This window comes from Xiphophorus couchianus, chromosome 2 (assembly GCF_001444195.1).
Source record: "Xiphophorus couchianus chromosome 2, X_couchianus-1.0, whole genome shotgun sequence".
NCBI classification, from domain to species: domain Eukaryota; kingdom Metazoa; phylum Chordata; class Actinopteri; order Cyprinodontiformes; family Poeciliidae; genus Xiphophorus; species Xiphophorus couchianus.
Window position 1 is genome coordinate 21,437,154 of NC_040229.1, and position 23,442 is coordinate 21,460,595.

General features: G+C 37.0%; 1 protein-coding gene across 2 annotated transcripts in view; it reads left to right on the top strand.

The window, feature by feature from the left end:
• LOC114133680 (neural-cadherin-like) overlaps window positions 1–23,442 on the top strand; it is a 134,840-nt gene that overhangs the window by 41,723 nt on the left and 69,675 nt on the right. For both annotated transcript variants that reach the window (XM_027999763.1, XM_027999771.1), the window contains exons 2-7: window positions 351–548; window positions 5,215–5,440; window positions 7,496–7,700; window positions 10,320–10,431; window positions 13,304–13,553; window positions 22,790–22,932. In XM_027999763.1, coding sequence (XP_027855564.1) covers window positions 351–548; window positions 5,215–5,440; window positions 7,496–7,700; window positions 10,320–10,431; window positions 13,304–13,553; window positions 22,790–22,932 — 1,134 coding nt within the window. The remainder of the gene's footprint in view (window positions 1–350; window positions 549–5,214; window positions 5,441–7,495; window positions 7,701–10,319; window positions 10,432–13,303; window positions 13,554–22,789; window positions 22,933–23,442) is intronic.

Genomic DNA, 23,442 nt, shown 5'->3' on the forward strand with positions numbered 1-23,442 from the left:
TAACTTTGAAAGAGGAGAGTAAAACTAAGCACAAAAAAATCAGGGAAGATCACAACGTTAAGACTGATATTTTGAATTGGATTTGATAGATCTCTGGGTTAGACTGCATTGGGATTAGTTCAGCACAGCTTACACAAGAAACAGTGACATTTATTACTATCCTACCTGATTTATGTGTTTCCATCTACAGGAGAGGATTTATCTCTCACATACTTATACCCTTAGTCGAGTGTCTGTTGGTACTTCATATTTCCCTGTTTACTTGTCTCTCCTCCAAACACATACAATTACATGACAGCTGTCACTTTTTGTAATCACATCTCTGCTACTGTCTCTGCACCGTCCTCCAGGCCCAGACTGGTACCTGAACAAGGTGAAGCTGACGATCACTGATGTCAACGACAACGTCCCTGAGTGGAATATGAAGCCATACCCATACCTGGCTGTTGTGTCTTCCGAGGCAGTGGCAGGAACATTTGTCTACCAGCTACAGGCAATTGACGGGGATGAGGGCAAAAGTGGAGAAGTGGAATACTTCTTGTCAGATGGTAAGCTTTTTGTTGCTCTAACACATAACAATACACAACACATATAGAAGTAAAATACATTGTGCTGTTGGTACAAAACATGGCAGGTGGAAATGTATGAAAATGAATACGCCCAGGTTGTCACCAGCACAGTTGTTCAGACAAAAAGCCACAGGCATGCAGATTCTTTCATGCATTCATACACTTTTTATGTGTCCATTAGATTATTTATCCTTTTTACCCACTTTCTCTTTCTACCTCTCCATATCCATCCCACTTTGTCTTTCTCTCTCTCTCTCTCTTTTTTTCTCTCTCTCTTTCCTGCAAACACAGCCACTATCACACAATCCCACACACAGCCAGAGGCCTTCACAGATTTGTTTATGCACTTTTCATGCACTCTAGTCTGTCTGCTTCTCTCTGTTTCATACAGGGAATCATGCAAGCACACATTCACTCATACACAAACACATACAGTGGGCTGCTGGAAGCCTGCCACAATAGTGGACCCCCTGGTGGCTAAAGGGATTGAGGGCTGCTGGCAGAGATTGGGGGATGTGCTGATGTTGCTTGTGGGGTTTACTGATTTACCCTGACTTGTGGTTTAACTGTAATCAGGACATCCCACAGCGTCCTCATTCTGAGTTGAAACCCCAGTCGCACCGAACGCTCATTGTCTTTATAACTATGCTAAGGACTCTTTAAAGTAGTGGCGTTTGTCAACGGAAATTTAAATCAGTTCAGCCGAACGGACTTCTCTTCAGAGTAATTTCAACTCCCTGTTTGGATTTCACCCATATTTGTCTAACCCTCTTATCCACTGCTTAACATTAACACCGTTATGGGATGTCATCAGACGAACTGACCTCTTGATGACCACAATTTGACCCAATTCTTTAGAAATTGCCAACAGCAGAGCAAGTAAAATCCCCTGTGGAGTTTTCTTGTGAAAGTATTAAAGTTTGAACCTATCATTGCCATTAGATAGAATAGGGGGAAAACTGTATATTAGAGTGTTGTATGTGATTTTCTTAGCTCCAGGTCAGTTTGTACCTCCACTTGGTACCTACGTAGTGCCATTAGATGTTTGTTCAAAAAAAGGAAAGAAAGAAAGTGTGCCCATGAACTCAAACTATGGCAAATCAGTATACTTATTGCATTTCAGAATATTTTCTGACATTATATCAAATTAAAAACTTTCCATTTTAAGTCGGTGAGGATTATCATAAATATTTTTTATTGGCTGAATTTCAGAATAATAAGTTTACACACAGAAAGATTATTATCCCTTCAGACAATTTGGGAAAGCTAAAATTATGCTGGTGCCGAGACGCTGTAAGACTTTGATATGATAAACTGCAGCATTTGAGTTAAGTTAGTTAAGCACAGCTGGGGAGGTATTTAAAGACAACACTGCACACACACGCATATGCACACACACTGGCTTCTTGCATGAGATCATGAGAAAGTCAACAGAAATTAGAAATCATCACAGGGTACAATTTCCAGAGGCCTTAAGGTTCCACACTCATCTGTTCAAACTGTTTTAACACAAGTATAAATATAATCGAAATTTCTTTCTCAGTGAAGCTATTTTAATAGGAGATTTGCTTTCTAAAAATGCTTGTTTCAGAATTGAGGCCGAATAATTCTTTATTCAGGACTGCCAATCTGTGAGCTTCACTGACTGTCTCTCCTATATTTTATATATTTTGTCTGGCCAATATGGTATTTGGCAAAAAACAGTTTGTGAACAATATTTTAACCAATTTTGATGTAAAAAATTTCTCTGGCTTAAAATATAAATGCTCATTGTGTTATTTTTACATTGCAAATAAACTCAACATCAGTGCATATTTTCTTTAAAGGGCATTATTGGCCACACCTATTCAAGCAGAACCATAAGATTACAGACATCGCAAAAACCTCATGTATGCCCTGCTCACAGAATCTCCTTACTCTCTGTCAGCAGTGCGTGTTGGGAATTCTCAGACATTGCCACTGATGATGGTGGATAAATAGTTTTTCTGGGACAGTAAGGCCTTTCTCTGCCATTAGCAAATTTAGCAGTGCTTACGTGATTAAAGTACTTGATGTACATGAGTTACATTTAGTCAGAGTGTGCACTTATATTGATCCCACCTGTAAAAGTGTGTTAAAAGCCTTAAAAAATAAAACCAACATTTTTGTTGTGGCATAATCTAACAACGACAACTTAAGAAAATAATGGAAGCAACATTTTCTGTAAATAAACATATTTGAGGCCTTTTTTCAGTTACAATTATCCATCCATCAATTTTCTTCCACTTATCCGGAGTCATTTACAGTTAATTTCTTTTTAAGCTGATAAAAGCTTCTGTGGTTTTCTAATTGTCAATCCACATATATTTTATTAAATATAAATATGAGTTGACAGCAATTTTCATTATTTTAGCTGTTTTTATGTCATGGAGCATAAAAATACAGACCACTGGTTTTTTGTTGTTGTTTTTTTTTTAGCTTTTAGAGAATTTCAGCACAGAGGGCTATCTTGCAGTCACCATATCCAGGAAAAAACAATTATATGTTGTCTACATACTAATCAGTTGTATGAGAATGATCCTAGAAAAAAAATTAAATAAATAAAAATAACATTTCTATCCTTCGATCCCATAAGTATGAAGTGTTTGCTGTAAATTCCTTGGACTGTAACATTGAACAAACCTCGGCTATAAGAACTCTTGGTAATTTTTGGAAAATCACATCATGCTCACTGCCTCTAATACCTTGTTAGGGTGCAAGCATCATGAAGTTGTAAACATAACAGGGGATTTGAAATTTAAATTAGGCAGAGTCATTAAAATGAAAATGGATTGGGTATTTCAACTTAATTATTCGAGACATAAGGCAAAATGTACGCCTGAATAGTTCACCGGACAAAAAATTCTTCCATAGCAATCTCAGCACCCCCGACCTAAATCCTATGGAAAACCTGTGGAAGAAGCTACAACAAACAGTAGACCAATTCTCTGGACAATGTAGAGAAATTGTGTAAAGACGAACTGTCAAAGACCAATGTCTCTGAATGCTGCACCTTAGTAAAATATAGTAGAGCAGTAAGTGCTGTCCTAATGGCGTAATGGAGTTGTCAATATTGTCCCTCTTGTTATTTTGTCAAAGACAATTATTTCTTTACAGATTTTGATCACATAATCTTTTTGAGGAGCGCCAACCAATCTGACTGGCTTTATAACTCATTCGGGGTCATTCCCATACTCTCATGTTGCTCTAAGTACTCAAGTATACATTTATATCTGAAATTGGTTTCCAACCAAATGTGATTTGTTCCTTTTGAGGAATGCTTTCAGCACTCATCAGTGACGAGCTGTTTTTAAGAATTACTATATCTAATTCACTCCCTATTGTTGCCAGTCTTTTTTATTTTTTAATTTGTGAGGCAATAGAGAAAAAAATCAATGTGTCCAACACCAGATGGGATGAGAACCACAGTGGGTATGGCAGCTCCGTTGCAGATGATTTGCACGGAATTATTTTGATCTTCACACAGGATTTACTGACATCAAGAATTACATTTTTAGGTCTCATTTTAATTTCATCTCTTGTATGTTCACACCTATTAGAGTAAATACATTTGATAATGATCCTCTGTGGGTTTTTCTTTTTTTTTTAACTCTCCATCAACAAATATCTAACTTGTATTGCTGCAAGTTATTTTTTAGAAGGTTTCTCAAGTGTGTCTGATATTTTCTTCAGTAAATTATCTACTAGTTTATATATAAATGTTATATGAAGCAATTGTTTCTAACACAACACCATCATGGGATAATCTTGACTGAATGTACTTTTCTTTACACAGACAGTTTACAAGCAGTTCAAAAAGCGGATCTCCCCAAGTCACAAACCACTGGTGTCAGCATATACTAGTATAAATGATTGAATTTATAAAGCAAACTTGTATTCAGGCAACAAACATGGTCCTTCAGTAAATAATCTCCCTCAAATGCATTTTCTGCAGAATTTCTGTACCAAGAAAAATGTTTTACTAAATAAGTTGATTGTGCTGTGTCATTATTGGCTACCGTGAGACATTATGTACCATATATAGGAAAGTTATGGAATGTCAGGTTTGAAATATTTTGGTTGCTTTGCTTTATTTGAACTCTTCACAGGTCAATGTTACTGTCAGCATTCGCTTATGTGGTCTACCAGCGATTGAGCCTTGAGGCCAAAACTACCCAACACTGCTGTCAGCCATAACTGTCCTTCCAACTAGTAAATCCATTTGGATTACTAGTTAGAGGTCTTTGACATTAAATAAGTGGTAGTTCATCTCATATTTGTTAGATTTCAACAATGCAATTTTTCTGAGGTGTAAGTGACATAATCTGCCAGCTGAGCTCATACTTTTTTTTAGCATTATTCAAGAATTATTGACTTAAAACAAACTCCTATATCTTGCCGAAAAGTTACTTGTAAATTAGTTTGGTCTTATTTTAAGTATGCTGAGTTATTTTAACAAGTAACTAGACATCACACTTAATCTAATGATCAAATTTATTAACTGACTTTAATATTTTCATGTACTCAGAATGGAAAACCTAGTAACTTTTTATTTAATATTCACAACAAAAAAAAATCTGTTTTGGATCCAGAAACAACAAAACTCTTAATTGAATTTTTCCTATAGGTGGGGATGGCTGCTTTGCTGTGGACAAGAAGACAGGCCAGGTGGTTACTACGGGGCTCGTACTACAGAGGGAGAGAGAGTACCTCTTAAGCGTGGTGGCCCTTGATGGGCTGGGAAGCCACAGTGCACCTGCCATGTTATCTGTAGTAGCAGGGGCCAGAGCACCGCAGTTTACCAAGACCAGCTACGCCATTTCCATACCAGAGAACACCCCGGAAGGACAGCCGTGAGTTCTGTGCTATTCTTCTTGTGCAAAAGCAGGGATTCATTTCCGCTCTTTGACAGAGAGAGTCTTAAGAAATTATTTTATTATATTGTTTTTGATGTCATGTTAAAAATATTTAGCCTTTACAAAATATATTACACTAATTAGATATCTTTCTTAGGTCTTGCCTTTTAATTAGAATGTTTTTTCCCCAAATTTAGCCGCGTATTTAGTCATGCTCCAGCACCTTTAAACCAATTCTTGCCACAGTAAGAATAATTGCATGACACAGTTTAACAGAGAGCATTTCTAATTAAGATTATATTCTTAAAGTGAAAATTGTTGGAGGAGTCAAACCTAGATTTTATTGAGCTGAAAGGGGAAAAATGGCTACCTTGGGAAGTTTCTCTAAAAACATTTGACTTCTGAAATATTATAAACAAGCAAATCAAGCAGGATGTGCAGTAAAGACATATAGAAACTATAGTCTGCAGTTGAACATATGCATAAAAAAGCACTGAAAGAGAGACAAAACTGCATGTGGTGTCTGAGAACTAATACTATGTTCACACAGCTGCTCTTGATGCTCAATTAAAATATTTTCAGAAATTTAATTTTTGGATGGTCATTTGTATACTAATAATTAAATGTGGCTGCAAAGAGACTTCTGTGTGAATGGTTTATGACCTCAAAGCGACTAATCCCTAAAAATTAGATGGCTGCCTTGCACAGTGCTTGATCACGTTTTTCACACAATCTTTTACTCATTGACTTTCACAGTTTTTGAAAGCACAAAATTCAGAGAAATACATAATTTCTAGCTAATTGTTACATTGGTGACTGAACATGTTAATTAACAAATCCCACTGTTTTTCAAATTAGAAATTGGGTTGTTACTTGTTTGCTGTTGTATGCATAAGTTTGTACAGCGGATTCTCTGATTTATTTCTTCTTAACCTTTCTTTTGAGAAGTTTCTGGTAAGGCAAATGTGCTTCACTAACACCTTTTTATCTGTGGGTGGTTATATTTATCACAATTTTCTTTTCATATCAATCTCGCAAATAATTGATACCAAAAATGTCTTCATTTGACTGAAGACAGCTCAAATTCCAGAAGCAGCACTTGTATTACAATTTGACAGCTTTGGATCTAAACATTTTCTCTATACTGGGACTGTATATAGTTAGGTTGTTGTGTTGCTGGCAGATAAACGTCCGACCCAGTCCCAAGCCTTTTGCCATCTCTAACAAGTTTTCTTCACAGATTTCTCTGTATTCAGCTCCATCCGTTTTCCCATTAAATCTGGATAGTTTCTTAATTCCTGTTGAAGAAAAAGATGCAGCCACCACCGTGTTTTACCCTGTGAATGCTGTGTTCATTGCTAGTATGCTCCCAAAGTTTAGTCTTGCTTTCATCTGGCCATAGTAGGACTTCCTTCCATGTGCTGGGTCCTTTGCATGACTTATGACAACTGCACAGGACGTTTTTTCATCTATGCTTACTTGGTCTTGGTTTATCCAAATCCAAATAAAATCAACTGACATTGTTCAAACTTTTCAGCTTTTGAAAAGTTGAAAAGTTTTGCAAGCTACAGTAACTAACTACATGGACTAACAAGGTAAAAGACTGCGTATTCGCTCATATTTGAACAACTACATAAATGAAAAAACAAGTTTACAATATGATGCATGCAGGCTTACACGTGTGCAGTAGGTGAGTTTTCTCACATACTGTTTAAGATTTGTGCTAATAAGTATTCATTTGGTCACACTGTGCACTTGAGCAAGCATTGACAATCATAATCGCACACTATTAGGGGAATACAAACTCTCCCCTCAAAGCAAACACTGGTGTCTGCATAATAGTGTGACATTATTACACACAACTGACAAGAACTGATTGACCGTGTTTGTAGCACGCAGGCAATGGAGCATAAAGTAATTGATTTCATTATAGCACACTGCTGATGCAGGAAAAGAGGATTTCGATTCTAATTCTACATGGGCGCAGCTGAAATCAAGTAACAAAGGCTGCTTTTTTCAATTTCTTTTAATCACCTTCTCTTTGTTCCACAGCTTCCTTGTGGTGTTAGCCATTTCCTTCCAGAAGGAACAAATCAGCTACAGCCTGCTTATCAATCCCAGCAGCCTTTTCAGCATTCAGCAGGACACCGGAGAGATCAGCCTGACCAGGACGCTGGATTATGAAAGTGACCAGAGACGCTACCTTCTGATGGTGCGAGCCAGCGAGGAGCCTGGCAGCCTGAGTGCTGCAACAGAGGTTAGTTTAATTAGAACATGAAACAGTGAGTCATCAGTGATCATCAGTCATGAGAGTTCACACACTCTGGTCAACTAAACTCAAAACTGAGGTAGAAATTGATTTTTTTTTTTTTGTGTGTGTGTGTGTGTGTGGGTGTGCGCATGTGGGGGCCCGCGGGCGTGTGTGTGAGAAAACAAACAGAATCCATTATTCTGGTAAAACAAACTGAAAGAACTGCAACTTTTCATTGGTGTGGCTCTGTCGCATAAAACTAGATCTTAAAAAAATATAACTTGGGAAGACAATAAAGCGAAGCAAAGCTCATATTTTGTTATGTTAATTGTTGCAATGTACTAAACTTATGCCAGATGCTAAAATTAGTGTATAGGTCATGTTGTTCATTTTAATGGGGGCGTCCTCCTATTTTGGAAACATTGTGCTCCAGTTATGCAAAATATATTAATAAATCATTCTGAATAAGTGACTTTTTTTTCTTTATGGAATCAGTTGCTTTTAAACAAACTCAATCAAAATCAAAGCACAATCATCCTTATTTGAATCAAAGCAAGTCCTGCTTCAAGTGCAGTATCTTTTATGAGTATGCAGGGTTTTTTTTTTTTTTACATATTTGTTAAAACTGTCACCATGTTGTGATAGTATAGCATGAGACAGTTGATATGTGAAAAGACAGCCAGATGTCTCTCAATCTAGACAGATACCCACACTGTCACACCTAGTAGAAGGAAACAAACGCACCCAGTAAAATACTTGCATTCTATTGGCTGAGATGTTACCAGGCGACAATGCTTCTCTGTTCCAAGCGTAAGCAGAAAATGATTCGCAAGAGAGCAAAGAGGTTTGCAAACGCAGATTTGATACGAGCAGAGACAAGTTTTGAGCCCGAGGAGAAAAGGTTTGAGAAAGCACAGTGAATGTTTGAAAGAGAGCAGAAGCTTTGAGTACAAGCATTACAAGTTTTGAGAAGGCATGAAGTCATTCTTTCACACTGAAAATGTAAGCACAAGTACAAGTTCTCAAAACTTTTAAGTTGTGCTAAATGTGTGCTTTCGAATTATGGCAGAAAAATGACCCCATAACTTTAACCCAGTACTTCAGCAAACTGGTCGAAATGAAAACATCTTCATTAGAAGTGCATTTGAGTTTTTAAAAGACTGAATTTGTTTTAGAAGGTATTTACCCAGAACATTACAGCAGTTTTGTTAATGTCTCTAGTGTGTTATTTTAATGCACTTTAAAGCTACTGATTTTTAATGAAATGTGTATGTGTTGATTATTAATTTGAATGTAGTACTGGAATATATCTCACAAAAAATATACATAAATGACTGGGATTTTTATGACAGTAGAGACAATTCTCTTACCGTTTTTAAATTAAAGCCAGATGTTCAACTTTGTAAACCGTCATTTCTTACTTTTAATTTTGTGTTTAACTGTGTTCACATTCATCCTTTCTGCTTCATTCCAGCACAAATCCATGTGCATTATTTCCCAAATTGAGAGACTTCCATTTTGCTTCAACTCCTGATATTTTAGGACTTCATGGAATTTTATTCATCATTTCTACTCATTTGTTTTAGTTTGAAAGTCACTGTTTGCTTTGTTTATACATTGTTGTATTGTGAGAATGTTATTTTTTGTGTGTTTTCTTTCCTGTGGTTTTATCAAGCCTCATTGTATTCTTTTGTTTTGTTGGGGTTTTTTGTTCAGTTGTGCAGTGTTTTCATGCAGAGCTACTGTAGCCAAGGCTTTGCAAAAAAAAAAAGAAAATAGTGATTAAAACTCAGCGCTGACCTATTGACACCATACTTGGCCATAGCCTCAAAGGAAGAGCAGCAGAATTTGTTGCTTTCTGCAGAAATGGGACGGCTGAGTGGTTTTGAAATGTTAACAAGTGAACCATGGGGCTCAGGGATTTTGTTCTGGGTTTTTTATTTATATATATATATTGTTTTAAAAACCTTTTGTTTCTGGGTTTTGGAAAGTGCTTCTGTGAAAAGTTGAAATGTAGGAAACGTCTTTTAGATTTGAAACTTCAGAATTTGAACTACAGGTAATCAATTTTAGTTAAACTATAAATCATTTCAGGTTTACCTAAATTATTTATTTTCAGATTTAGTTACCCAGTTATTATGTCACAGGCTACCTTTACACCACATATTTAGCAGGGGAAAATCCTTTCTGTACAGCTTCATGTTTTGGAATAGGAGCTGGAGACTGGGAAAAACCTTTCCCAGCTATTTCAGGACTATTACTCAGCTGTCACTTCACACTTTACACACTGTGGTGACAGGGAGCTTGTAGGACGGAGGACAGTTAAGGGCTTTTTGCTGAAAACACACACACTGCAGTACTCACATGCTGAAAACATTTCTATTTTAGACTCGGGGAAAATCATGAAGTGGAAGATAAAGGATGAGTTGAACGGGCAACTAGTGGAACTAGAAAATGCAATTAAGATTAAGTTTTGGGGTCAACTTTCTACAGAGCATTTGATATGGTTGTCTTCTGGATTTGAGAGCTAATAAAGAGTGGTTAATTTTGTGTTCTTTCACAGTGATTTTTCCTCTCCCTCCCTTTCTCTCTCTGCCTCTCTTCTGCCTCTCCGGCACTAATCAGGTTCAGGTGTTGATAACGGATGAGAACGATTGTGTCCCAGAGTTCCTCCAGTCCATCTACAGTGTAGATGGAGTCCCTGAGACTGTAACCACAGCAACATCCCTACTGCAGGGTGAGACTCTTTTGACCTCAGATTTCCCATCCATCTGTTTCCTTTATAAATGGAGTAGGGAGACTTTTAGATTGTTCCCCTTCTTCATTTCACAGAAGAAAACTGTGGATGGATTTTAAATTAAATCAAAAGTTCCAGCTTCTGTGAGTCTCTCTGTTTTAGCGTATTGATACATAAAGGCTCCATTTTTGCCTCAGAACATCAGCTGCTAAAGTCCATGAAAGTCTGTCAAGATGATATGAATTTGTTTGGATTTATTATGGTCTCTCTAACCGATGATGTAATACATTCTCAATTTTTTATAAGAATAACATCTGATTTAAATTATGTGTCTCAACTTTGGACGGATATCCACTATTACTGTTTATATCTTGTACAAACTGAAACTAATTAAGAAACTCTCAGGCTTAAAATGGTATGGAAATGTTCTGTTATCTAAATACAGATGTTTGGTTTTTTTAATGTTTGACATATTTTGACACTTTTTCACAAGCACTCCACTTCCCGAAGAGAATTACACTTTTGATTGCACTCATGAGAGTTAAGTGTAAGAAGATGCTGTGCTTTACATCATTCAGATGCAGCCTGAGGGAGAAAAAATATATATAAAACAGATAAGGAAAACACACAGACAAAGCTACTAACAATATACTATGAATAAATATAACATTATTATTATTATTATTATTATTATTAAGTTTTGCCTATTAAAGTTCATGTCATTGTTTAAAAATCAAACCAGATATTTACATGCATTATAGAAAAATGCAACATTTTTCCTGCTGTCTAACAATAAATCAGGCAAAAACTCCTCTTTTTAGTCCTTTTGGATTATGAACACAATTAACATTTGTAGAGTTTCATCAGACATTTCTCCAAAATGTAAGATCTTTTGCAAAGTGCAGTCTTGCTTTTCAAATTTCCTCTAGAATAATGACATCTTCTCTGAGTGGCCTGTTAGCCAGAATCTTCACAAGGTTTGCTACTTTTGTTTTGCTGTTGACTATTTGCACCAAAGCATGTTTATCGCCTATAAATGTTTGAAAAGATGAACGTGACACCATAAGTCATCAGAAAATTGAGCCAGACTTGTGAAGGTCAACAACTCTTTTTCTGCTGTCTTGGCTAATATTTTTTAAATTTTTCAATGACCTCAGGCAAGTTACTCAGTGAAGCAATGTGTTTCAGGTTTTGCCTTGAAATGCATTCACAAGTATATTTCCAGTTAACTCAAATACTGTGAACTAACCTATCAAAACTTTGCATGGTCATGACATCATCCAGGCTCTCCCAAATGTTGCAAGGCACAGTGATCTCGGCCATATGCAGACTTCAAAATTGAAACGCAGAAATTGAAATTAAAACTTGTCACACTCACAGCTCTCTGTACAGCGCATTTAAACATCTTGTTTGAACTATATCATTAGTTATATTTTGTAACTGTTCAACATTTTCTCTCCAAAGATTTTTTTTTCCTCAGGGTTTTTGTTTTATAAATGCAATAGTAATTACAATTGGATAACTGAACTGGTGGCTGAATGAATGATATGGAATAGGAGCACATAGGAGTACTGCTGGATATATTAACTTAAAGAAGATCAATAAGATATAGAGACAACATTGCTGATGACCTTGAAAGTATGAAGTATGATTTTTGTAATCCTTGAGGACATTGTGTTCAAAGCCTCAAGGAGGATAATTTATTAGATTGTTATATTACCTCAGCAAATCAAATATTAATTGGCTAACTTCATTTTGAATTCACTCGGATTATTTTTGACTGTAAAGTTTGATCATCTAAAACATTTAAGTACAGAAAAAAAAAAAATTTGTTAGGGGAAATGGACTACAAATCAAAACGTTTATTCAGAAAACAATAAAATATAGAGTATAAATGGATGCCATGTAGAAATAGTTGGAAATGGAGATCCAGCTATAAGAGAAAATGATTAATAGGTTAGTGGAAAAAAGTGGAAGTGAAAGAATCAATTTGAAGGAGAGAAAAGAAGCTTGTAGGGTTGATCTTTAAAAAAACTCAATCCCAGCTAGGAGGAGTGGGCAGAATTGTGAACAGACATAGAAATAGAGGAAATTTGTTAATCTGGAGGACTGCTCTGCTAACCAATAAAATATCAAAGAAAATCAGCTTTTCACTATCAGTATGTCCCCACAGGGCAAAGGCCCACTGAAGTTGACGACAAAGTAGATTAAACTCACAGAGGAGCTTTTATTGGAGAAGTGTAAAGGAAATGCAAAATTTCAGTCTCTTTAACATTTAATGAGTCAGTGAAATTATACGAACCAAATTAAAAGAGTATCATAAATTACCAGATGTGATTTTTTTTTTTTACAAGGTGCTAAGATGAAAAAAGAATGAGACATTAACACATGCAGGCTGCATGTGATGCTTGACATGCAGCAAATAAACACATCAAAGTAAATTGATGTATCCAAGTGTTGGGAGCTGGCAGGGTTGTATGTGTTAAACAGAGAAATTCACAGTGGTTGTGGCTGCGGTCTCTGGAAAAATCTCATCACACATCAGAGGCAAAGCTATAGTTTTTCTGTGTAATTACCTTAGAATGTAATCATTTCCAGCCAGGCATACACACATAAGTGCTGTTCATTTAATTATTTCTTTTCCATGTCTTTAAGCCAATTTTGGCAAATGATGGTAATCAGTCTAGCAAGGAGCATTTTGTGTTCTAATAATTGTAGCTGTCTGAACTTATGATTTATTACATGTTATGCAAGGCCATAAAGGGATAATGATCTACAAAGATGTGAAAATATTCATCTGCACATGCCATGCCATGATTTTTTTTTTTCATTAACTGCTAACTGATGATCCTGATGTGCTCCATTTTGACAGTTTTAGCCACAGACTGTGACTCAAGATTAAATGCAGAGCTCACCTATTACACCCTGAGCCCGGATTTCAGCATTTCACCCCATGGGACTGTTTTCCCTGCGAGGCGGCTTGATTATGAGAGGCCTAATCATTTGTATGAGTTTGTGGTGATGGCAGTGGACAGCGGGGATGAACCTCATTCTGGCACCGCCACGGTCCGTGTGAGGATGGCTAATGTCAACGATGAGGCTCCTGAATTCTCTCAGCCTGTGTGAGTTTCTTTATTTATTTGCATTTAAAGAACACCATCTTATTCTTTTGGGCATATTTATGGGAAAGTTGTATTTTGTGTGAACTATTTGTCTACTTTTACACAAGCTGGAAGTATATGAATACACAGTTCCATCAAAATGTCTTGGCACAGCTGGTAAAGATGTGTAAAAAGCATGAAATAAATTTCATATTTAACTGCAGTACCATACCCTTAAAGACCTTGTAAAACTTCACAATTAATATGAGTACATTCAATTAGTGCCAAAAAAACCCCCATATTAAGAGATAACTGAGCTGCAAAATATCTTGTGAAAAACTTACTGATACCAGTAACAATAATGGTAAAATAAAAATAAATGGATCATTGTTTTTAAACGTGTTTCATAATTTTTTTTTGTGTGTTTCTAGGAACTTTTAATTATCAATCCAAAACTTTCTGCATAAACATGACATGACACAGAGGCCTTTTACTTTTAGCCACTGGCAACTGGGCAAGAAGTCTATTCTGCCTCCATGCACAGTTAGCAGGATGGTAAGGGAGGCAAAAAAAAAAAATCCAAAGCTCAATGATTTAAGAATTGCAGCAAAGACCGGCATCTAGGGGTCACAAAGTCTCCATAACAATTAAGTATGAATGGATTGTTTGGGAGGCATATACCAGGAGGAAGCTGTTTTTTCTCCTACTGTCACAAATGATAACATAGTTTGCGATTCTCTGTTGTGACTTTAACTGGAGCCATATGCTTTGGTTTAATGAAATTAAGATTAAACTTTTCAACTACAAATACTGCAGGTGAGTTTGGCCCAAAGAAGATAGAAGTAATTGGCAGCAGTGGTACGAAAAATTGTGCCACCTTTAAATATATTGATGATTTTTTTCTCCCACTTAATAAATGTACTATAATTAAAAAATATATATTGTAGAAAAGTACCCCTCTATAGAAAAAAGAAATGATAGTTTAGAGCTTTTCCAAGTTTGCCAATAAATGTGATCAGTAGTGTTATAGACAACTTGAGGTATATTTTTTAAGTATTTGCCCTGATAATGCAGGAACATTTAATAAATTATATTTCTGTCATTTAAATAATCTTCTTTATGGGGACTTAAAATCATTGATTTTATAGCTGCATCTTAGGAGAATAGCTGTGCATTTAAGAATTCCTGCTGAATTCTCCTTTCTTCTCCTTTCTGTCACACTAACAATAAACAAAAATGACACCGTGCCACTGGAAACCACGCATGCTCATGCCATCACACTGCCTCCGCTTGTTTTACATGTTAAGCTTCTATTCATGAGCTGCTCCGAGCCTTCCGCCTACTTTGTTCCCAATTGTTAATCTGGTACGTGTTGACCTAAGTTTGATGTCTCCAAAGACAGCTGCTTCAGAACTTTTTTGGCTTTTTAAGATGTTTTGTTGGCAGAATCTAATCTGATCTTTTTCTTTTCTCGGGGCTGACAAATTTGTATCCTTTGATGAACTCGTGCTCCTGTTATGTCTTTTGATCATCTTTGACTCAGGAAGTGATGTATACCTACTAACTAAGTGTTTTCCACTTGCAGTGGTAGTATTCTTTGATAATCCGTTCTGTGGACCTTAAGGACCTTTGCGGTTTCTCAGCTAAAGCATATGACTTAGACTTAGACTTAGACTGACTTTATGTGTACAAAACATCCATGCTTGTTGCTACACATGGTAAAAATATATAAAAATGTAAAATGAATCCATCCTTTATTGTTGTAGTATAATCTTTCCCATATAAACTAAGTGTTTATATTTTCACGAACTCAGTGGTCCCACAATTAATGGCACCCATAAAGGCTCATTAAAAATAAATAAAAAAGAAACTGTAGATGAACTTGTTTCTTTGTGATATAAAATTAGACACAATGGCACATGTTATAGCCACTGTCTGCTTCCCAAGATCCAAGTTCACATTTCCACAAATCACAGTGAGAAAAATAAGATGATGGGTGAGGTATAAAAAAATCTAAAAGTCAGATTTATTACTGCAGCAAAGAGTGGCAACTTGGGATCACCAGGTATCCATTATCTAATTAAACAAAACTGATTGCTTGAGACACAGGGATGTGTACAAAGTGATTTGTGATTAGTAAGACATTTGTCGCAATGTATTTTGCAGAAATGCACCCGGAAAGCAGTGTTGATATTTAGCTTCAAATAGTTCTCTGTCACTATCTGGATTTTGGAGACATGAATAATTATGAGGAATGTTTGTCTGACACGGTGAGGAATTATGTACATTTATACAATTCTTCACTAAATAACTGCTATAATAATAAGACTATCAAATGGCTAAAAACTTCTGGGTGGAAATTGTTTATTGCTTATTTAAGGATCCCCTTTAGTCTCTTCCGTAGTAGAGACTATTTTTCCTGGTGTCCACACCAAACATTACAATAAAAACATTCTTTACAAGGCAATGTTGTTGTCCACTGAGGATGCTGTCTGCAGAAGAGTGCGGCACTCTTTCTACGACTGTTTTGTAAAAGCAAAACGGAGGATGCAGGAAGGGAGTGGGAACCCCCTGCAGGTAGGGGCGTGACGTATAATGAATTGAAACGGGCGTCCCCGGGTGTTCTGCACCGTTGTGTGAAAAGTGTTCACAATCACGTGGCTGCGCTTTGACTGTTCAGCTTCATATGAAGCGTGTGGGAGTTTTAACTTAAGATGTTTTCTTTAGAATAATGTAACTAAGATTCAGACTTTTAGCGACAAACACTCAAAGTGGGTTTGATATTAGATAAATGAGAAATATGAGCAAAAGAATCTGATGATGAGTGTTATGTATGGTGGATGAACTGTGCAGCTCTGGGCCCGTTTCTGTTCGAAAGAGGAACTGTTAGGGGGCATGCCATAATAAACTTTTGCACTATTGGAATGTTTTAAATACAAAAATCTGCTAAAAGAAAACTAGAAATGGGCCATCATTTGGACTTTTATCTGTATGATTCAAATCATTTACCTAAATATTCATAGAAATAGTTCAGCAGACAGAATTTCTACCTTTTGTTCTACTGTGGCACTGAGGATTACATTAAAACACTCTTAAAGTGTCATTCCATTCTTACTTAATATGCTGAAAATGTGTCTTCATCAGGGTTGTAATTAAGGGTGAAGGATGATGTTTATTACTACTAGGCTCTAGCTTGCCATATGAAATTGGAGAATAATTTGATTAAATTGTGCATATTAAATTGCAAGGAAAAGAAGTTGGCTAAATTGGACTTTGACTTTATGTACCTATTCTCCATTTTTATTTCAATTTTATATTTTTTGATAAGCATAATAAATAACACCTTTATGAACTTATTTGACTAGGGTATAATCTTTTTCTAGGAGTCTTGATTTAGCCAACCAAGATGTTTTTCTCTCATTGCTTTCTTGAACCTCTTTTACTTGCATTGATTGTGCCTTTTACTGCATGTTGCAGAGTCACTGCTTACAAATGCAAGAGGTGCTTAGAACTTGATTAGACAATTTCTAAAGAAATTGCAATGGGACCGCTGAAACTGCCAGTTCCTTGTCCTCTAGTAAGTGCCAAAGAAGTTTAGTCTGAATCTATTAACGTGTTTGTTGACAAAACAGAGACAAAGGAACATGCTGATTCTCAAACGTCAATTTCAGAGCAACATTCTACCTAACTGAAAGAAAATCGCTAGATATTTGTCTTGAACTGTTTTTATTTTCTGGAAATCCATAGCTCATAATGAAAATATTTTGTTACCATGAGCTTAACAAGGCCTGCCTGCTTACAGCAGTGTGACATTTATTGTTATGGTGTAAAATATGAACACAGGCAGAGATAAAAACAGAATAACCTTTAGGTTGTCTGGTACAACCCTGCTCTCATTTTGTTTTGGAGTTAATGGGGCAGCTGAATGTATTTTTTTTTTCTGTTTTTGGAGGCTTCCAATACACAACCAATATCTGGTGGGATAAATTAGTAGTAATAAACTTTTGTAAACAAAAAAAAAAAAAAAAACTTTTCTGTTAATTCTTTTTGTAATTGGCACAAAAGAAAGTTGTTTTCATTAGAGACATATAGAAAAACTACTCTGCTTTTGCCTTGGTTCTACTCATTAAAGAGCTGTAGATGCATTTTAACTTGTAATATATACAGTACTTACATATACTATGTGTATAGTTTTTGTGTGAAAACATTTCACACAGCAATACCTCTTCCAAATAACCTCTCACAAAACAAGGTTTTTCTTACAATGATTATGAAACACTGTTTTATAATACAGGTGGAACTCAGTAAATCAGAATTTCATCAACAAATTAATGCATTTTTTAATTCAGTTCAAAGTCATTGCACACAAAGTGATGTATTTCAATCACGTATTTCTGCAAATCAATATAATTATTGCTCACAGCTTATGAAAATGTTTTTCTAAGAAAATAAGAAATGCATTAATGCATTAAAAAGTAACAATGAAAGCATATATTGCACCGCATATGAGTTCAGTGACTTTTACATGAATTACTGCATCTATGTGGCATAGTATAGAGGCAGTGGTCTGTGGCCCCATTACTTGTGTCCTTTTTTCCTACCACTTGTTTTTTTCACTCATTTTTCACTTTCTGCTGTGCTTGGATACAGTACTATGTGAACAGCCAGCTTCTTAAGCAATGACCTTTTAAGGTTTACGTTTCTTGTGTCTACTGGACAAATGTCAGGTCAGCAGTTGTCCACCTGGTGGTATGTTTTGTTTTATTTTGATCTTGTGTACTTTTGTGTACATTTTCTACGAAGCCTATTTGTAGGACTTCATTTGCTTGAACAGAAATAAATGCTTGAAATATTCTGTGTGTATTGAATCCATATGATTTAAATAAATTAAATTACAAAACAAATTAGTTTATTGGTAATATTCTAATTTATTGAGATGTGCCTGTGCAGCTTGTGTATACGTCGGACTGAAAGCATCTAGCAAAGTCAGAGACATCGTTAATTTATTTTGACTGTTTCCATAAAATATTCTGTTTATGTTTCCATTTGCTTGTAAATCTTATTGTGGTTGAGCATTTCTATTGCTTGAGTCTCAATCATGGACTGATTTCAGCTCCAAAGATCAATGCTACTCACCAAAATGAAAAGGTTAAATAATTCTCCAGGTCTTACCCTGATCCACCAGCTGATCACATCTCATTATGTCAAAGCTAGCAGACTAGTTGCATCACAGATGGATGGGACGTTACATCACATATCTCAGACCTGCCTCCCTTCAGGCGATTCATTGCAGTGATGTTAGATGCTGGCAGTCTTGTCGTAAACTGTGGCTCACTTACGTCAAGTAAAAACCATGACCGCTAAGACAAACTCAATATGTTTGTTAGCTGTTTTAATCACTGTCATCTGGCATCAAAACACTGTTCATTTCTCTCACAATCCCAGACAAATATTGTGGCGAATTGAAGCAATCGCACATACCCCTATGGGTTATTTTTTATTTTATTTTTTTGCACCTTCTCTAAAGGTATGCAGTAATCTGACATATGGATGCAATTCACACTGTCACCACTGGCCTTTTTGGCACAGCTGAAAGAGTGGGTGGGCTGCAACTGTCACTGTGACTCCGCTGCATTTGTTTTCTCTGGATGAGTGAGCTTCTTGACCTGGCAGTCAATTTCTTTTTTCAGTGACCTCTTTAGACTACTGTTGCAGACCTCCATTGCATGCTCTTGTTGTCTTGTTGGGGCGTCCGTCTCGGTGGGTGGGCGGACACGCAGCTAAACAAACAGGTGGGCAGAGAGGTGGAGAGTTGGGCAGGCGAACATAGAGCTCGGAGGAAAATCACGCGGAAACATGGATGCAGGCGAGCCTGTGGAGAATACCAAAAGCGGAAAACAGACAGAAGACAGCCTGTCAGATATGCAGATATAGAGAGCAGCCTGCCGGCATTCAGACAAATGCTCCTGCCAGACAAGCTGCAGACTGATAGAAATGCAGGCATTATTCCAGATACTGTGTGTTGGGTGCTTTGTCATTGCGTGGCTTAGTGAGATGTAGATATATGCTACGAGGGAAGACATGAAAATCGTGTCCAAAAACAGCACATGTAAGGGCTGGAGAGATGAACAGTATTTTATTCATGAAATTATTCTTCAACTCAAACTAATTGTGACATTTGTAAAGGGAATATCAGCAGACAGACTTATGTTTCTTGGCATGTCCTGTCAGTTTGCATTTGAATAAGTGGTAGAAAGGCTAAAACAGATTGATGTAATGGAAGGACAGGCACGCGGGCCAAAGAAAGGCAAGCAGGCAGATGTCTCGGCCAGCAGACAGACAGGAAGGCGTGCTCTTTCTGAGCCGAGCGCAACTTCACAGTTGACTGAGACGCTTTAGGAAGTAACGTGGAGGGAGTGAATGTGTCTTATCCGGGAGAAGCTGAGAAGAGGTGGCCTTTGAGCCGGGTGACGGATTACAGGTCACTCATGCTGCCACGGAGATTGCTGTGGCTGGCGGAGATGAATCGCCTATCAGCATTCTCCTGTAAACCATCAATCACTCCCCACCACCTCCCCTCACCACAGACGCCAACACCCCACCCCATGCACATATACTTACACGCTTTAGCAGCAGAAATGGCACCAAATCTCACAGTGGATGAGTACTGCTGACGAGTCAGCTGAAACTCAGCGAGAACGCCGCCCCCTCTTATATTCCGCTTTTCTTTATCAGCCATACTCTTTTATCCTCTTTTTTTCCCTTCTCACCCCCACATATAACTTTTACTGTCATTTCAGTCTCAGCCTTCGCCTTCGTCACCTGCTCCTTACCTCACCTCTTTTTTCCTGTTTCACTACAGCTCAGCTCCCTCCCAGTCACAGGGTTCATCTCCACCCCACAGTTCTTTGTGCCACAGCGGTATATCAGTCTCCTGTGTCTCACCGGCCATCTTTGCTGCCCAGCACAACAGAGATGGCAAATCACTGCTGACATTTTAAAAGGCACTGGATCAAATGGCCCACAGTGGGCCGGGCTTGAAGAAGCAGCATTTGTTCAATGACTTCAACATCCCAGCAGACATTATCATTTGTCTCAGCTGTGGCCAGCTAAGAGGACAGGTTAAATCATTGTGACAAGTAAAAGCCACAACCATACGTCTAATCAGCCTGCTGATGCTTTGGATAGTGTATTAATTCATGTCGTCTGTCTTTCTGTGTTATGTCGTCTGCTCATGAATTGCATGTGGATTTACAGGCCACATTTTGTTTTATGTTGGTCAATTTTCTCTCATTATGTCTTTACAGTTCCAGTTTTTGCACCTTTATGAATTTCTTCAATTTTGATATTATTAAGCTAGACAAAAATCAGCCAGAAAAAAAGATTTTTAAATTATAATTTTATTTTATGTTATGCAAATCTCAGTTATAGTTGATGTCTGGGATTCAACTGTAAGAAGTAAAGTGAGAGAGTTCCAAAGTGAAAACCACGGCTAACCAAAATGGAAACAAAGACCAACCTCAAGACTTTCCCAAAATTTGAACAAAAGCTGTTTTTGTGAGATCTGGGTTCTTTTACAATAGGCTAAAATCCAATAGTACTTTTCAGAAAAACAGAATTATAACAGTCAAACAGTAACTGTGATGGTCTGTGATTGCTTTGTTTCCTCAGAACTTGGACTACCTGCAACAATTCATGCAAACATGAATTTCACTCTCGACCTGAAAATCCTGAAGGAGAAGGTCCCTCCATCAATTTTTCATTCCTGAAAGCTTTTCAGTTGTCACAAATATGCTAAAGTTATTTCACAGCAATACCAAAGACTCAGCCAGTTATTAGAGATGCTTGATGGCAGCTTTTTCACCAAGGGTAACATAAGTAAGTTATTGTGTTTCCTATAGGTTGGTTGGGATAAGGTTCTTCATCATGACAACAGAATTTTTTAAAATCTTTATTCAGATGATCTTATTCTAATATAAAAATTTCTTTGACTAAAATCTGCAAAATGGTAAATACTTTTTCATGGCACTAGATTAAAAAAAATGCTATTGAGCTGTTTTGTTACTAAATTAAAAAATCGACTCTATTACTTTTAGATAAGAACACTCAAAGTTGAGCTCTAGTACATCCCACTTCAATCAGAGGTCCTTAAGATGCTTTTTAAACTTGCCTGCTGTCTAGTTCTGGCCTATTGAATCAATTGCACTTGAATTGAAAAGGCACCTGTCTGCAGTATATAAAACTTCTTACTGTGGATGTGTGAGTGCAAATCAAGTCAAGCTGAGAATTGACTATACACCTATGAGACATGATTGTGTCAGAAGTACAGAAAGGAATGAAATAAGCACATCTGCTAGATTGTAAGCGTTTGAGATTTTGCTTTAGTCTTTGTAAGACAAAAGCAATTTGGAGTTTCTGGATGGTGCTATCACAGATGTTTGGTCAGAAAGGTTACCAACAAGCCGAATGGTCAGTATGTGTTAAATAAAACGTTTTGGGTAAATGTTTTTTCTCATTGAAATGTGCAGTTGAAACACTCTTAGAGAATGAGGTCAGAAGAACCAAGAATTTTGCCGTGATTTTCAACAGTATATACAGTATGTATACAATTAGACATTAAGATTCATTTCGAGCTTGCTCTCCTGTCCCCACCTGATCTGACCATGAGTGGTGTTTGTTATTGGACTTCTGTGTTGGCACCAGGACATTTTAAGCCGCAGTTCAATAATCAACTTTGTTTGCAGCATCTCTTTATGACATTTGGTAGAGGACATGAAAAAAGCAAGTGAACATGATGTACTCAAAGTTAATGCATTAGGACTAGGAAAAATGGGCAAGCGAGGGATTTGAGAGAGTTAGACAGGGATCAAATTGTGATGGCGGTATGAATGGGTCAGGAATTTGTAAAAACTGTAGCTCTCATGAATGTGGCTGCTGTGCAGTGAGCAGTATTTCTCAGATGAGATCTATAAAGGAACAGTGGTCACTCAACAGCACCATAACAGGCAGCCAAGGCTCACTTATCCCTGGTCCAATCCAACAGACTAGCTACTAAAGTTCAAATGATCACTCTTGCTCTGAGAGAAAGCTACCAGTGCAACGGAGATTGCTGCGTATGGCACTGGATTTCTGCAGACCAGTCAAGCTGAATTGTAATACTATGCCAGAATGGTGTAGGACTTTATTATATCAATTCTACTAAATGGTTCATTTGTTCTGGTTCTCGCTATAACCCAGTTCTTTTTGAATCCTTGCAGATATCGAACATTTGTTTCCGAGGACGCTGGTCCCAACACTCTTGTTGCCACAGTCTTGGCCAAAGACCCAGATGGTGACAGTATAACCTACTCCATAACCGCAGGGAACGAAGAGGGCAACTTTGTCATTGACAGCCAGAAAGGTGATATTTCTTAATTTCCAGCCTGACATTATATTTTCACCTCTCAAACTAATTGACAGGTTTTCTGTCAAATCAAATGCATTTTTTTCTAACATGCTGCTGCTGCAGAGGTGTGTTAAATGCCCTTTGGTTTCAAAGTCAAAGCAGAATGAAAGTGAAACTTCTAATTTATAAACTATAAATTCTTCTCAAGTGCTTTTTAAGTGACACTCCCTTTGTTGTTAGGATTATGAATACATTCTATAACACTGTTTTGGCAATTTCCACATTTCTGTTGTATTTTCTCTTTTTTTCCTTTTGGCTGGTGTAGAGAAAAAAATGTTCCATGTGTTTCTCTGCTTTCTAGCATTGGTGACTGCACAGTTTATCTTTTTTATTTAGCCTTTGATCCGAAACCAGTGGAAATCTCTGTGACATTTGTCACCCAACCCTTTCAATTCAATTTCACAACAACTGCTCTATCATAGCTCACAATCTCAAGGCTGTGCTCTGCCAACTTCTCTTTCCTTT